General features: G+C 42.7%; 1 protein-coding gene across 1 annotated transcript in view; it reads right to left on the bottom strand.

Annotated features, from left to right (window-relative positions):
- The window catches only part of KIF26B (kinesin family member 26B), a 494,760-nt gene that overhangs the window by 47,222 nt on the left and 430,319 nt on the right, over positions 1–17,219 (bottom strand). The window contains exon 10 of the mRNA XM_059997085.1: positions 14,372–14,531. Within this exon, the coding sequence (XP_059853068.1) occupies positions 14,372–14,531 (160 nt within the window). The remainder of the gene's footprint in view (positions 1–14,371; positions 14,532–17,219) is intronic.

The raw sequence follows: 17,219 nt of genomic DNA, 5'->3' as shown, positions 1-17,219 counted from the left end.
CTCTTCAAATATTTTCTCAGGTCCTTTCTCTCTCTCTTCTCCTTCTGGGACCCCTATAATGTGAATGTTGTTGTGTTTAATGTTGTCCCAGAGGTCTCTTAGGCTGTCTTCATTTCTTTCCATTTTGTTTTTTTCTTTATTCTGTTCTGCAGCAGTGAATGCCACCATTCTGTGTTCCAGGTCACTTATCCATTTTTCTGCCTCAGTTATTCTGCTATTGATTCCTTCTAGTGTATTTTTCATTTCAGTTATTGTATTGTTCATGTCTGTTTGTTTGTTCTTTAATTATGCTAGATCTTTGTTAAACATTTCTTACATCTTCTCGATCTTTGCCTCCATTCTTTTTCCGAGGTCCTGGATCATCTTCACTATCATTATTCTGAATTCTTTTTTGGAAGATGGCCTATCTCCATTTAATTTAGTTGTGTTTCTGGGGTTTTATCTTGTTCCTTCATCTGGTACATAGCCCTCTGACTTTTCATCTTATGCATCTTTCTGTGAATGTGGTTTTTGTTCCATAGGCTGCAGGATTGTAGTTCTTCTTGCTTCTGCTGTCTCTAGATACTACCTTTCTAATTTGACTTAAGAGAGCACATTATCTTACCACAGAGCAAGGTGTGAAGGGATAGCCCACAGGGAAGAGCAGTTCTGATGTAGGTATAGAGTAAAATGAGGTCTAGGGCACTGGGGGCTCTTAACAGTGGTACAACCAGGAGGATGGTGGTGGAGTGGCAGGCACTGGGCATTTCCAGAGATCACCAAGGTACAGGGTACCTATGGAGGGGGTAAGGGAGGTACTCACTGGGAGGAAGAGGCACAGAATTGAGGGGAGAGGTGTTAGTGAGTCACAGGAGTCAAACTTTGCTTGTTTATAATTTTTCCCTTACCAGCTCCACTAACAGTGCTAAATCAAATGTGGCTACAGAGATTTCTGTTATCTGCTACTGCATGCTCCTGGCTGCCGTGACAAAGGAAATTTGGAGTAAACTTCCTTTGGTCAATTTGTAGTACTGACTCCATGGAGTTGTCACGAAGATGAAATGAGTTAAAAAAAAAAATACAAAGAAGTGAGTATAGGCAGTGGCACGTAGTAAGCACTAGATGATGGTTGTGGTAATGATGATGATGGAGAAGGAGGAGGAGGAGGTCAATTTGCTTCACATTTCTGTGTCTCAGGATCTTCATCTGTAAAATGGGAGAAACAATAGCATCTACTTCTAGGGTTGGTGTGAAGATGTAAACAGAATATTTGTATTGTATAGACTGGGCTTGTACCTAGCAAATACTCCAAAATGGTAGCTTTGCTACTCTTATTGCTTTTGCACACTCCCCATGGTTCCAAGACCATGTGAAATGGGTCCTTAAATGGGTCTTGAACAGAGGACTTAATGCCAAAGGGCGATTCCAAATCATCCAAAAAGCTTTTAGAGGAATAGTCCCTTGGTCCCTTTCATTTACAAATTATAGGCTCAAATGAATGACTTTGGTGAGCAGAAACCTTTGGCTTTTGGAAAGGTCAAATTGTATGGTTTTTTGAAAGTGGCTATTCTCCTTTTCCGAAGGAAATCATCAAGCAGGGGCCGAGATGGGTTGCATTATTCCAGCAAGTAATCAAGCAGGGAGGTTTGCTTTTTCAGAATTTGATTGTCAAGGAGGCCACAGTGGGTAGAGATATGGGTTGTGGATTTGTCCATTTTCCTAGAGTGGGCGGAGGTTAAATTACCCAGAAGTTGGAAGGGCTTGCAGGCACCTCCTGGACTTTACAAAGGAGAGACTACCATCTCCCTTATTGTGAAACGTTAATCACAAGAGCTGATGAAGCCCCATCCACACATAGCCTAACTGTCCTTCTTGGCACCAGGGTACAAGGTTTTCTAGATGTAGCTCAAAATTTACATTGTTGTCAAGAGATGTGCTGCCATTCCCAAACCTGGGGACATTAATTAGTCACAACGACAGCCTTTCCTTAGGGTTCTAATGCATTCCTGGAACTTCCCTATACTTAGGCCCATAGGGCACCACCTTCAAAGCCATGCAAGACATGATTATAATAAAGATGTAGTCTGAGTAAGGAAATCTCTTGGATGAACTCTAAGGCATATTTGCTTCTGCCAAATTCTAGACATTTGGAGGGCTGTAGCAGTAAATAGGAATCTATATTCATATCTAGTATTTATTTTGTTATCGTCGGAGAAGGCATATTCACTGATGACTTACTGGAACTTCTCACCTCTTCCTTGAATGTCTTTATCATGTGCCTTTTAACTGCTTTATTATGCCTTGCATTCTAATTTATGTACTCGTTTCTTCTGTCCAACTCGTCTGTAAGCTTTGTGCATCAGCCCTAATGCTTAGAATAATGCTTTATACATCATAGATGCTTGAGGAATTGTCAAAATAACCTAGTAGAGTGAATATAATTCTGCTCTATATCTGATTCAGAAAGTAGGGCTATAGCTTAAGTGCCTCTCCTTCAGTGCCTGTCCTAAACAGCTGACACTGCAAAAAAGACGCACTTTGTACTAGTTGAGAATGGGGCTCTGATGGCCACAGTGCAAGTCTGGGGGCCCACAGTATCCTCCAGGTAGTGAGGCAGGCCATCAAAAGTTGAAGGCAGATGTCTGACTCATCTCTGTTTAAGAAGTAGGGTTTGGATCAGGTTAGTTTAATTCAAATTAGTGCAAAAATAATAAGGAACCTGAAGAAAAAGATTTCATCATTATCTTGCTGAGCTCATGTGGTAGGAGAGATATGCATGTAAACAAATAATTAAAATATAACATCAGTGCCTACATTGAAATACCTACAGAATGCCATAGGGGATTAGAGGAGGGAAACAACTTTTCTGGAGCAAAGAATTGGGAGGGAGGAAAAGAGATCAGAGAAGGCTTCAAAGAGGAGATAATATTTGAGATAAGCCTCAAAGGAGATGCAGAAAGGAATGCCAGAATTTTTAATATTAGAAACTTGATTTATGTAATTTACCATATTAAAGAATTAAAGGAGGAAAGCCATGTGGTCATCTCATCAGATGCAGACATGGGTTAGATATCCTCCCACCATGAAAAACTCACACATCAATGAAAATTAATAAACTATAGCTACACACATCAATACGGATGCCAAAATAAAATATTAATTGAAAAAAGTAAGTTATAGAAGGGCCAGGGAGAGTATGAGTCTATGTATGAAAAGTTCAAAAACAGACAAAACTAAACAATATAGTTTTTAGGGCTACAAATTTAGGTGGTAAAATTGTAAGTCAAGCAAAAGGATTGTAAACACAAAACTTTTTCAGCACAGTGGTCTCCTCTGGGAAAGGTGGAAGGGCAGCACAGTCACAGAAGAGCACACAGGGGCCTTCCAAGGCACTGAAATGTTCTATTTCCTAACCTGGGTGGTGGGCACACAGGTATTTAACTTGTTATTTTATAGACTGGGCAGGTGTGCTTCTACATTTGTATATATGACACAGTTCACAATTAAAACATGTAAGAGAAATAAGCAGAAACTCACTAAGTAGAGAGGGAGATCCAGGCCAGTCCTGAAACATAGCATGTTCTTGGTAACTATTCATTGAATGAATGAATGAATGAATGGACAAGGCCACTGTAAGCAGAAGAAGTAGCATCGACAAAGCATGGGAGTGTGAGAGGGCATGGGGGCTTCAGGAGACTGTACATAGTTTCTATGATCAGAAAGGTGGGCATGGCCCAAATTATAAACAGCCTCTTAGGCCATAAAAGGGTTTGAACGTGTAGCTGACAAGGAGCCATTGATGGATTTAAAGAAGGGGGTGACATCAGAACTACATTTTAAAGACACATTCTGGCAGCTGTGTGGAGGGTAGATGAAACTAAAGCCTTCTTGCCTTCACCACAAAGAATCCTCAGAAGGAAAGAGTGGGTATGTCATGTGCCCTAGGGCCTTCCCTGGACTTTGTTCAGGAAACTACATACGAATCCTCTCAATACAAACAACAATTGCAGCTAGTCCTCAGCATAGGATTTCATGCTCGGGGATGCAAGGTTCATGGGAGACATAAAGTAAGTGGTCTGAGGGGAAGAGCTCACACAGTACTTTTAGGACAGATGTATTTAACCCTCAGCAAAATTGGCATGTTGCGGCACAGAACTAGGAAACGCATGCTTATAAACTGTGGGCCCTGACACTACTTCCTTTCATCCAAACCTAGAAACCCCCAACATTTTTACTGATTTTGCTGGTAGGGAGTAGGATAAGAAAGAATGGTCAGGAAAAACAAAAATAAGTAGCAATTGTGGCCATTGCCCCGAAGGAATATCGTAAAGTCTACTACTCTTCAAAGCAGTAACAAATGTACCATAACCATCTCTATTTCTTCAGTTCTCTCTTTATTATATCAAAAATAAAATTCAGCTCTATTTTACTTAAAAAAATTGCTAGGTACATTAGACAGTTTGGTACAACTTAACTGCTCCATGAATATAACTATTTGGAAATTGTTCAATTACACATGAAATGAATTATCGCCTCATTTGCATGGGCGAAAAAAAATCTATTAATGCTCAATGAAGCCTGAACCAGTTGTGAAACAGGTGAGAATTTATGGTTGGATACTCTGATTGAAGCTCTATTAATGTTCAAGACAGTTTTTAAATGAATTAAGCCCCAACTCATTTGTATGCTCTATCCCTTCTAATGTCTAATTGTGCCTAAATCAAGCTATGCTTGACTAATCGTGGAGCCCTGTGCGTACCCGAGGGCATCTTGGGCTCTACGTGCATTGGCCCCGAACTAAATTAAAGCCCTCCCACTTTGGCTGTCTTCGCCTGGTAGCAACATGACTTGTGATATGATGATTAGTTATCATTAAAGGTAACAATTAGCTATAGATTCGGAGTCTTGCATTTGGCCCAGTAGTTTATCATGATTTGTATCAGGCAATGTCTACATCATTCTAGGGAACGACAGAACAGCTATGAAATGGCTCAAGCATTTAAGGATGGACGGTGGGAAACTTTGGCAAACAGAGGAGTGAGAATGGAGAAAGAGTGGGAGTCAGTGAGGAGAGCTTCAGGACCACCACCTCTGCCCAGACAGCCTTTTTTTTTTAAGATTTTTTTTTTGATATGGACCATTTTTAAAGTCTTTATTGAATTTGTTACAATATTGCTTCTGTTTTATGTTTTTGTTTTTTTGGCCACAAGGCATGGGGGATCTTAGCTCCCCAACCAGGGATCGAACCTGCACCCCCCGCATCAGAAGGCAAAGTCTTAACCACTGGCCAGCCAGGGAAGTCCCCCCAGACAGCCTTTACTACAGTATTTCTGATTCCCTCAGCCTTGCTTGGGTTCCCCTTTCCACGGTGCGGGTTAAACACCGGTGTTGCATATTACCAGGTGTGGGACCTGGCTGTTTATGTCTCTATCTCCCCTACACTGTAAATTGTCCAGGAGTGGAGATCATCTATGTTTCTCCGTTATATTTCCAGTGTCTTGTGTATTGTAGGGGTCCAATAAGTATTTTTTAATTAATAGATAATGAATGACTAAATGGATCAAAGAACTTACAGATATTCTACTACGTATTTCTCAGAGTATCTCCTGTATATGTTTGGTAGCCTCCATCAGACTTGTAACAAAATTAGGTGCTTAAACTCCTCACTCAGCTGGCTCCTTTGGGCCAAAATTCACCTTGCTGATCAGAATAGCACTGTGCTTCATGAATAATAAACTTTATGTATCACTTGGGATCTAAAGTGTAAGGTAAAATTTGTATCATCAAGGTCAGCCTTAAAAATCTCTTTGGAAGCAAAACGCTTCTCTCAGGAAATCTAACACGGTCAGGGTTGGAACACATCACTGTCTCTGGCTGAGCACCAGAAAGGCGTGGCTTGTATTCAAAGGCCATGTTATATGAAACATTTGTATCTTTAAACATTTGAATGGCAGCGGTCAGTGGGCCAGACAGATGCAACTGGGGGTAGAGCACCCTCTGCTCACCCACAACCTCCACCCACTCTCAGGTCTGACGGCCTCACTGAGGGAGGTGGCGGGTGGAGTCCTTCACTTCCTAAGGAACCTGTTACTTCTCTCCTTGTGCAGAGTACTTAGGGTTACGTTCTCTTAAATTAGATGTCTGTATCTGGCAGTGACCCTGTACATTAGGCACACAAACTCGTTGAAAAATGCATGAAGCTTCTGTTTCAACAAAAGGTAATTATAATCCATTTGGCCAAAAGCAACACATATGTTTAAAATCAAGATAAGAAGATAGGATAGTGCCAGATCAGTCTGGGTTATAATGTTTTGAAATATTTTAAAACAGTCATATTTTTGCCTTTGAAGCCTGTTTCTTTAAAGGGCTATCGCAGACATTGTCTCAATGGTACCTACCACGTTTCTGAGGTAAAGAAGATGGTTATTCTGATTTAGCTGGTGGAGAATGAAAAGCGCAGGAAGAGTGAGCGTTCGGAGGTGGGCAGTGGCCCTGGCACGAGGACCCATGCCTCCCTGGTGTCAGCTCAGTGTCACCTCCCGGGCCCGTGTCACAATTCATCTCTTTCGGAAACCACAGATTTTTGACTTCACATACTTCTCTGGGAGCCCAGCCTGAAGAAACTTCACAAATTCCAGTTGATAGATTGACTATCTCATCTGCCGATTGTGGAAATGCCCAAAGCTTCTATCATTAGACAGGTGTTGGAGGAAGCTCATTATCTCATGCCCTGACACCCTTGCTGTCATCCTCACCTCTTGACTCTCCCTTCCTTACCTTTCCTGCTCAGCAGAACTTCAAGACCCAGACTGGGTGATAACCTCTCCTATTCTGACAGGAATCTGTTCACTCAGGAATGCTTCAACACACCTACAGAAGCTGCCACCAAGGGGGGATGTGGGCTGGAAACTGTCTTATCGGGAGGCTGTGCCCATGTGCAGGCTCCAGCGTGGGAGATGGTCACCCTTCTTGTGCTGGAGGCCAGGCAGGAGGGCTGTCTGGGGGTCTTGTATCCTAAGAGAGCATCAGAGCATCCTGCAGCTTTGCCCATGAATGGGGTACATGAAATGGCTACATGAACTTTCAGGCTCTTACATGAGAAAGATGACAGAAATTAAGAGAGAGAAGACGACTTGTGAAATAGCTGAGATTTGCTGAGATTGTCTGCTGGAGGTGCCCAGAATATGGGATTGGGACTGTTGGGTTCCTCTGATTCAGCCCTGCCGAGTGGCTTAGGTTCTGGAAGGGAGAGTTCTTTCCCGTCCTCATCTTCCGTATTTCACTTTCCTCACTGTCACAAGTATCTGGCAGTCAGTCCAGCTTCACCGTCACAGAAAAGGTGAGGCCAGGAGATGACCCTGAATGGACAGCTGGCCACAGGTGGTCCCACGCCTGGGACTCACGCTTTCACTTACAACCTACTGCACATATTTAAGCTTTGCAAATACATTAGATCCATTGTCTGGCCTCATTTGTTATTTCAACAGATATTGATTGAGCACCACAGCCTTCCAGACACTGTGCTAGGAAGTGGTGATATACCAGGAGACAGTGGAGTAGCCCTGTTGCCTACCAGCCACGTAGACATGGACAAGTCACTTCCTCCTCTTGTTGCAATTTCTCCATCTGTAGTACGAGTACGACCAAAGCAGTATCTATGCCATGAGGCTCTCGGCAGAATTAAACACCCAGGAAGCATTTAGAGCAGCTCCGGATGCACAGTAAGGAAATGATGACACGAGCTGTTGTCACCACGCTCACACCGTGGAAGAGCCCTCACCCAGAGCTCACGTATGCACACGCCAACCACCTGGATCCGAGCTGGAAACCCAGAAAACAAGTAACGGAAACGAGTTTTTCCTTCTCCCTATGCCCCAGCAAGTCCATAAATCGGGAATCTCTAACCCCTTGGAAAAAAGGAGAACAAAGTTCCCATCCTTCTTTCTGCACCCCCCCCCATTTTTTTAAAATTTTATATTCATTTTTGGCCGTGTTGGGTCTTCATTTCCGCGCGAGGGCTTTCTCTAGTTGCGGCGAACGGGGGCCACTCTTCATCGTGGTGCGCGGGCCTCTCACTATCGCGGCCTCTCCCGTTGCGGAGCACAGGCTCCAGATGCGCAGGCTCAGTAGTTGTGGCTCGCGGGCCTAGTTGCTTCGCAGCATGTGGGATCCTCCCGGACCAGGGCATGAACCCGTGTCCCCTGCATTGGCAGGCGGACTCTCAACCACTGCGCCACCAGGGAAGCCCTCTGCCCTTTTATTTACTTCTTCTCACAGGAGGAAAAAGGTCTGACTGGTGGCACTGGTAAACATGGCCATGGGCACGTACAGCCCAATGCTGTCTGTCTCTCTGTCCCCCTGTAGGTCACACACACCCCTCCTCTTGAGCCATGTGGCTCTATGGGTAAGGGATTGCTCTGCTGATCCAATTCTGCCCATTCCTGAGTCCTGGGGTCTATGCTTGTGGGGGGATAGGAGGAGACCTCCTTCCACTCTGCTAGGATTCAGCAGATGGAGAATTTTAATTCCCAACCATACCCTTGTATCTATTTGCCAACTGGTTCGGAATCTGGAGAGAAGAGAGTCTGATTAGGACTCTCAGAAATTGAACATAAAGGAAGAAAACCTCTTGAAAAGCCAAAAGGGAAATGAAGGAACCTCCTGATTTCTGCTCAGTCCTAAAACCATAAGCTCATTATCCAAGAGGGACTAGCCGTGGTAGACAAAGAAAAATATATGCCACGGCTTTGCTGCCAGGGATCATGACTGAGTTGGGGGCCTAACAATCTGCTCTGTGAGGGGGCACAAAGGGGTCCTCCTGGGAACAAAAAGGACGATGCGTACAGTGTATGTGTCAAACCAGTGGTGGAAGGACCGATGCTTGAACCCAGGGCTTGTGTTCCCAGCCGATCCCCAGACAGCCTCATTTCTCCCTGAGTGACCTGCATGCTTCTGTGATAAACCTGGCAGAGTTCATTTACTGGTAGTTGATGCCTCAACTCTTAAGAAAATAATATCAATCTCTGAAAATTTTCGTAATTATATGTGAAGATACCACTGGCCAGGGAAGCAAACAGAGGTAGGAGGGAAGCATGAAAGGAAAGAGATGCTAAAATCTCATACAAAAGAGACGTATGTGCTGGTGATTTTCTGAACTTACTTTCTCTGCATCCTAACAGTCATTAAAATGCATAAAAATGTATATTTCTGAAGCAGCAACACTAAGAATTATCATTGCTGCCGTTGCTTGGCAACCTGAGACTTTGGTTATTTTATTTCTAAATAGGGAATGCTATAAACTGGTATCTGGAGTTTGTGCAAATACTTCTAAATTGATGTTCTCCCTGTAAATCAGGAGGAGATAATACAGCATTAATGTACATTTACAGGTTGCTAAACATGCATATGTATGTGTCTCATATAACACACACACACACACGAAGGTTCTTACACAGAGCTGCTCTCCGTTACATGCTATCTTAAATAAATCTGCAGAATTGATAGTCCTTTGCATTTTTCCTGGAAAATACCTATTTAATTTCATTTTGTAAATAATATGCATTTGAGTCACGAGGGACAAACCTTTCGTCTCCTGTGTGAGTCAGGGGAACTGAGTATTGCAGCTCATATCGGTCATGAGCTCCTTTCTCTAGCTTCCCAGACACTGAGTGGGTTTCCAGTTCTGAGAAAGCAGAGACAAACCCGGTATCTAAATGGCTACTGGGGGGAAATATTTCTCAAAGCAAGGCATGGGAACGTCCACATTCTTCAGAGATGCAAGTCCTGTGAAGGCCTTATGACATCTTAGGCCTGCAGCTTCCAGCATGGATAAGAAGAGGTGTTAACATTTTGAAAAAGTCGCCTCTATTTACAAACTGTCATTTCTCCATAAGTCACCGACTTGAATTTGAGTCTCTAGTGATGCTTGCTGGTTTGAATGAAATGCTGTGCTCTGATGCTGCTTTTCTCTTAAACGTTACCTTAGTGCCTGACTCCTCACTAGGGCCTTAGGAGGAAAAGTGCCTCCGTTCCAGATCCTGAGGACAGGCATCCTTATCACTTTTGTAGAACAACCGCTTCTAAAGTGGCCCCTGCAGTGGTGTTGGCCTGCAGACTGAAGCTCGTGACAGCAAACTGCCTCAGGTTCCACCTGCTTCTCCAGAGAGAACAAGGGCGTGAGGAAGTCAGCGGCCTGAGCCCCAGAGTATGTCAGTGACAGATTCCAAAACACAAGGATTTCGTCTTGGTCTGAACCACACAGACCAAAACCCTAAAAGAGAGGCATCGAGCACCAATTCGATCATGGGATTGTTCATGCAGAACCATGCTTCAAGCCACTTGGGGACAGCATCTCAGACAGACACAACCCGAGGGGGTCACAGAATGACGTTCTATGACCTCTTGTTCAACGGAAGCCGGGACATGATAACATATCTGTTGTTTAGAAACAGAGGACAGCATCTTGTTGGCAAATAATCAGATAGACCGTTTGACCTATTAAAGTCATTATTTATCCAAATGGAATAACAGTTACAAATGAAGGAAAAATGTTTCAGGCTTAAAGGAAGTGTGAAGGGTATGCTTCGCCTTACCAGACATCTAAAAGGGACGAAAAATTCTATTCCGAGAGAACTTGGGGGTCGTTAGAATTTCCAAGTCTCTGGAAAGACTGTAGTCCTGCAGATCAGCTGGGATCTAACAGCACTTTAGCCAAAGCTAAGGGCACACTGCCAGATTCCTGTGGTGGCCCTTCTGGGCACCAGTTCTAGTGGTGTGTGCCTGCAACGCTTGTTTTTGGCATGGGAATTCATTTCGACGTCTCTGCCTAATTTTTCTCATCTATCGAAGGGAAGGCTCCTACAACCTTAGTGCCCAAGAAGTGTCGAGGAATAGCAAATGGCTGAGCGACGGAAGGAAATTGGCAAATGCACTGTCAACATGCTTAGGACTATGACAGCTTCCCCTAGACAAGAGGTTCCCCAAAGTTAGGGAGTTTTGTGCAGCCTGTCCGTGCAGAACTGACTAGGAGGCTGGAGCCCTTGGTGGTCTCCCTGCTGTCCCTGAATGCTTTTCTGAATGGTGTCACCATTTGGGATTGATTTATAGCACTTGGATTGGTCGGTGAGCCTGTGCTATGTCGTGGCTGAGGCTGGGAACCTGTTCTGCACTTGCATGTGTCATATCTAAAGGCAATATCATTTGCAAAGTCAAAACCACTGAGAGCACACCTAAGAGTGCCCGTGGGAGCACCTGTGATGGGTAATGAATACAAACTCGCTTTCAGGCTTGCTCACATGACAGAGTCTGGAACGATGATGAAGAGAAACGAGGACAGGCTACATCCCCTCTGTGCACATTCCAGTTAATTTCCCAGAAGCAAACACAAATGATGCAGGTTCCAAGCACAGAAGTGTCCAGGGTGACAAACGTGAGTGGGTTTTTGTGTTTTGGAAGAGTGGGGGAAGGTAGCGAACGGAGTTTGGTTTTCCGTTTTTTCCTGTAAGTGAACAGGATAAGAGGAAACTGCAAGGGCAGAAAAGCTTCCCTGTCTTAGGAACCTACTGCAAAGACAAGGTTTAACATGGGAAAGGTGTTTAGTACGCTAACAAATGCCATGTGATGTGGCTTTGGAGCGCCGACTGAACTGATAAAAGAAATCTGGGCCATCCTGCTGTGCTGAAGACCTCATGCTGTGCAGAGCAAAGGCAGCTAATATATTACAGAGCTTGATGAGGTTGGGGGGAGTGGATTGGCAACGAACTGCCAAGGTCTCTGAGGCTGTAAAAAGTGATGCGGTTTGATCCTGCCACCAGCTGGCTGGGTGATCTGAGTTAATCTTTGCCTTATCTTCCTGTGCCTCGAAAGAAGATAGTTTCTAGTTGATTAATCACTTTGCAAATGTAGTTGCAGAACCAAATATTGAATATATGCTGTGGCTGAGAATCTGAAACAATATTACAGCAAGGGTCTTTGAAAGCTTACACACAATGATGGGCATTAAGGACGGAGGGCTGATAGAACTGGCTGTACAAGTGCACTGTCAACAAATGTCTTGGGGAAGACAGAGCTGGCCGCATGGCCAGGCCACCATGTTTCCTGGCATCAAGCAGTGGGCAACTCTGCAAGATCCCTAGGAGGATCCTGATGGTGGGGGACAACTCTATGCCTGTGTCTTACATAGACACCACATTTATGTTACGCCTGTGCCAACTTCAGACATAGAAATGCTTTAATCACCACTCCCTCGGAGCCAGAAGGGAAGGAAGGGAACTGAAGCAGACAGATGTCTGCAGAGAATGGTGAGTGGAGTTTTCACACTTTGTCAGCCCTCCCAAGTGGGCAGGTAGCTGGTCGTTGTGGCTAGCTGATGTTAGATATGTTTAATTTAACAAGAGACCTTGAACTACTAATAAAAACAATTCTTAATGTTTCCCTTTAGGTTTATAATAAAACCCAACTGGAACCGAAAGGAAGTTACTTTACCTAAAGTAAAAGTAATTTCATATGCTTGCATTCATCCATCCCTCCTACCATCAATTCAACTATTGAAATCATAAAAGTATGTCACTTTACAGAAATAATGTAAGTAAAATACATAATCAGTGACCTTATAAGGTGGTATTTTGAACTCTGTCTATGCCATGATCTATTAAGTTATTACATTAATAGACATGCTTCCCTTTTTATGGACAGGGAAACCAATGAGGCCTGATAACTCTTTCCTTTCTAAGATCTCTAACCTTGACAGTACCTCTGCAGACCTTTCCCCCCACCTTCTCTCTTTCCTTTCCTTTCTTTCTTTTCTTTCTTCTTCCTTCCTTCCTTCCTTCCTTCCTTCCTTTCTTTCTTTCTTTCTTTCCTCTTTCTTTCTTTTCCTCCCTCCTGCTTTCCCCTCCCTCCCTCCCTTCCTTCCATCCTTCCTTCCTCTCTTTCTCTCTCTCCTTGTAATCACAAGTTGACTTTATTCAACTGCAGAAATGATACTGAATGAAACTATATAAACCTTCTACTTGAATTTTTTCTCAGAGAAAAGAATCCTCACAAGGGGTAGAAAAGCCATTTCTGGGTTTATCCCAGGATTCCAAATTTCAAGAATTGAGACAGACAAGATTATAATCTCTATTTAAGCTCCTAAAGTAGTCTAGTAATGGGCTTCCTGGTGGAGAATAAAGGCACAGTGTTGGCATCAGCTTAGGGCAGAGGGGAAGGAGAACTCAAGGACTTGTCCTGAACCTCAGCTATTGTAGAACAAACTGCCCGACTTGCCTTTTCCGTCCTACACAACAGTAATTTATATTTTGTAGGATCCTACAGATTAAACAAAAATGATTCTATGTACTGTATATTTGCTTAATCCTCAAGGCAACTCGGTAAGGTAGGTGTTATTTCCATTTAAATAGGCGAGGATCGGCTCAACCACATTATCATTATTGGTTATTGACTAGAGTGTTACACATTTCACAAAAAACCTTCATACACATATCACTCTGAGCCTTTTATCCTTGTGATATAGATAAGATATACAGCTATAACCCTCAGTTTATGAGATGTGAAGGAAGGTTCAGCTAGTGGAAGGTGCAGCTGGACATTGGCAGGGCCTGAAAAAACAGGAGAGTACCCATCATCCCATCATCACATTGTCCAATGACAAAGATGAGTTGGGGTGATGGTGGTGAGGGGTGGCTCCAGGGCTGGGCCATTCATGAGCACAGATGATATGGCAAGTCTCTGGCTATTCCAGACATAGGAGAAGTTCTAATTTCATCTTCGTGGAGCAGCAACAGAAAGAGGAAAAGGATCTTGGAAGTGAAATAAACATCGGCATAGGATGGTGGGTGGTAATTCCCCAAGCTTTTTAAGTTCTCCTAAATAGGACTACCAGATGAAATACAGGATGCCCACATAGCTGATGCAATACTGGGGGGATGCTTATACTAAAAAATACTTGTGGTTTATCTGAAATTCAAATGTAACTGTGTATCCCATATTTTTATTGGTTAAATATGGCAGCCCTATTCCTAAGGGAAGGGTAATTCAATCTTATGCCCCTTGCTCTCATCGCTATAAAGCATCTGTACAATGGTGACAATAATCTACCAATGGCAATTGTGATTGGAGACCTCAACTGAGATAACTTCTTCTTATTTCTGACTTGAGCAGCCTAATGTTAGCGTTGGGGTAAATTTAAATATTTCTGTAGCTTCTGAATTTGGAAGATCATGCATTACACAATTGTTAGTGAAGTCTGGTTTCTGGCACTGAACTAACAACGTGGTCCATACTGTACCTCTGCAGTACAACCCTCCCCAGATGACACTGGACAGAGAATCCCACACATGGCCCTCACACCATGCTTTCCTCATCCCGTTCTTTGAGTAGAAGAGTCACTTACTTGTATGGGATGTGTTTGCTGCCATTGACGAGAGCCAGGATGACATTGCCCAGAGCAGACAGTGAGAGGCACAGTCCTGAGCCTCCTTCCCGATTTTTGCTAAGAGCCTTCACACAGCTGCCAAGATCAATGAGGTGCAGGCGGCTGCGGCCTCCAGACACTGTCACAGGAGAGAAGGCAAGAGAAGAAAGAAGTGGTTAAGTTCTGGCAAACACTCATCTGTCCTTGGTATAGCTCCTTGGGAAATCTGATGGGACAAAAGAGGAAATAAAAGGTTGAAGTTCATGGCCTAGTAGGAAACCCCTGCAAAATTATGCAGGGGTAACAAATAGCATGGTCCTCTTAAATTCTGTCCACCACACATCCCTGATCTTCTAAAACCTACTGATATTCCTACTATAAATAAATGAATAATTCATGTAGGCTGAATTAGATGAAATTTCACAGAGAAGGTAAATGTCTACATTTACCTTCATCTTCTTTGTGTAGCAGGATTCTGAAACAGACGATATTAAAACATAAATAGCCCATAAGTGATTATCCGCTTTGATTGACCGTCATAGAGACCGTGACCTAAAGCTCAGCCAGGAATCAGGTTGATAACCCAAAGTAAAACCAGGAAGAATGAACAACCAGGTGCAGAGTCAGGGAAGGCCCAGGTATTTGCTGAGTGCCTGCCAAGTGCCAGGTGCTGCACAAACATCAGTCTCATTCAGTTCCCCTGGGAAAATCACAAACTTGCTCATAAGAACTTCCACTTCTGGCCTAGAGGAAGTAACAGGGACCAGATCTTTCCACTTACCGGAAACAACCAAAAACTGAACAAAATGTGTAAAACAACCGTTTGCAAGACACTAGACATCAAACAGCAAAAGACAGTGATCCTGGAGAGGTGGGAAGTCAGGGAGGTGAGCACTAGCCGTTTCCCAGCTTACTGCACTGACAGAGTTTTCGGGCCATGGCTCAGAGAGAGGGAACTCAGGTGGAGCCTGGCAGACTCTCTGAACTGAGGAGCTAGAGCTGAGAGTCCAGGGAGGCCAAGGTAGCAACATTTCCAGGACAGAGTGCTGGAGAGGAGAGAACTCTGGAGATCTGTAGCAGGTCTTCTCAAGTATTCAACCTAGTACTGATCAGCACAGAGTGATGAAACTACCCATGGCTGGGGAACTAACCACTGGAAAAGATTAGAAGTAATAGTGCACAGGACTCACACAAGGCCAGGAATAGTGCTTGTTCCCAACAGCCAGACTAGAAAACCTCAAGATTCACAGGGCACTGGGTAGGGTACCCGCAAGGGTCTGGCTTCAGTAGTCAGGAACACTTAGCCCTAGACTGAGAAGTGACTGGGTTCCACCTTAACAAATCTTAAAAGTAAGGCCATAAAGGATCAAACTGTTTCTAAACAACTGCATCCCCAAACAAAGATTAAAAACATTAAAAAAGTAAAGAAATGTCCAGCACCCAATCAAAAATAACCAATCAAAAAGAAGCAAGAAAATGAGACCTAGAATGAAGAGATCATTGAAACCAACCCAGAACTGACATAGATATTAGAATCAACAGAGAAGGACATTAAAACAGTTATGATGGTATTTCAAACATGAAAAACGTTAAATAGGGACATGGAATGTATTAAAAAGATACAAATTCAATCTTTAGAGATAAAAACTACATTGTATGAGATGAAAAATACACTGGTTGGGATTAACAGCATATTAGACATTGCAAAAAGAAAGACTGGTGAATTTGACAATATAGCAATAAAAACGATCCAAGATGAAGTACAGACATAAAATTTTAAAACGAACAACCAGAAACCGATTAAAAAAAAGAGCTATAGGACTACTTCAAGTGTCTTAATATGTGTGCAATTGAAGTCCCTGAAGGGAAAGACACAGAGGGTGGTGCAGATAAAATATTTAAAGAAACAGTGGTCAATACTTTCCCAAATTTAATGAAAACTATAAACCCACAGATCCAAGAAGCTCAATGATCCCCTGGCACAAGAAACATGAAGAAAACTACACTAAAGCATATAATAATCAAATGGGCTAAAACTAGTGGTGATGGAAAAAATCTTGAAAATAACCAGAGGAAAAAAATTATGCTACATGTAAAGGAACAAAGATAAGATGATGGCAGATTTCTTGGAAATAATACAAGTGAGAAGACAATGGAGCAACATTTTTAAAGTACTGAAAACTGCCAACCTAGAGTTGTACACCCAACCAGAATATCATTCTCAGATAAAAGGGAAATAAAGACTTTTTCAGACTTAAAAAAGCTGAAAGAATTCATCACAAAGGATATACACAAAAGAATGAAGAGCTTTGGAAATGACAACTATGTGAATAAATACATGCTATCCTCCTCTTATTTAAATCTCCTTAAAAGCTAATTGACTGTTAAAGCAAAAATAACAACAATGTAACATGTGGGCTATAACATATGCAAAATTAAAATGTTTGACAACAATAACACAAAAGTTAGGAGTGGAGAAATGAAAGTACTCTATTGTAAGGTTCTTATTCTAGACATGAAGTGGTATAATATCGCTTAAAAGTAGACTGTGATAACTTAAAGATGTATACAATAAATCCTACAGCAATCACTAAATAATAAAGAGTTACAACTAAAAGGCCAACAAAGGATATAAAGTGAATCATTTACAGTGTTCAATAAATTCAAAAGAAAGCAAATAAAATAAAAAGGAGAACAAAGAACAGATGGGTTGAATAGAAAACATACAGAAAAATAATACTTTGGAACACACCATATGAAGAATCCCATTAAATGTAAGCTGTCTGAATACCCTTATTAGAAAGTAGATATTGCCAGATTTGATAAA

This window comes from Delphinus delphis, chromosome 1 (assembly GCF_949987515.2).
Source record: "Delphinus delphis chromosome 1, mDelDel1.2, whole genome shotgun sequence".
NCBI lineage: Eukaryota > Metazoa > Chordata > Mammalia > Artiodactyla > Delphinidae > Delphinus > Delphinus delphis.
Note: the sequence above shows the minus strand (reverse complement) of the source record. Positions and strands in the feature narration are given on the sequence as shown.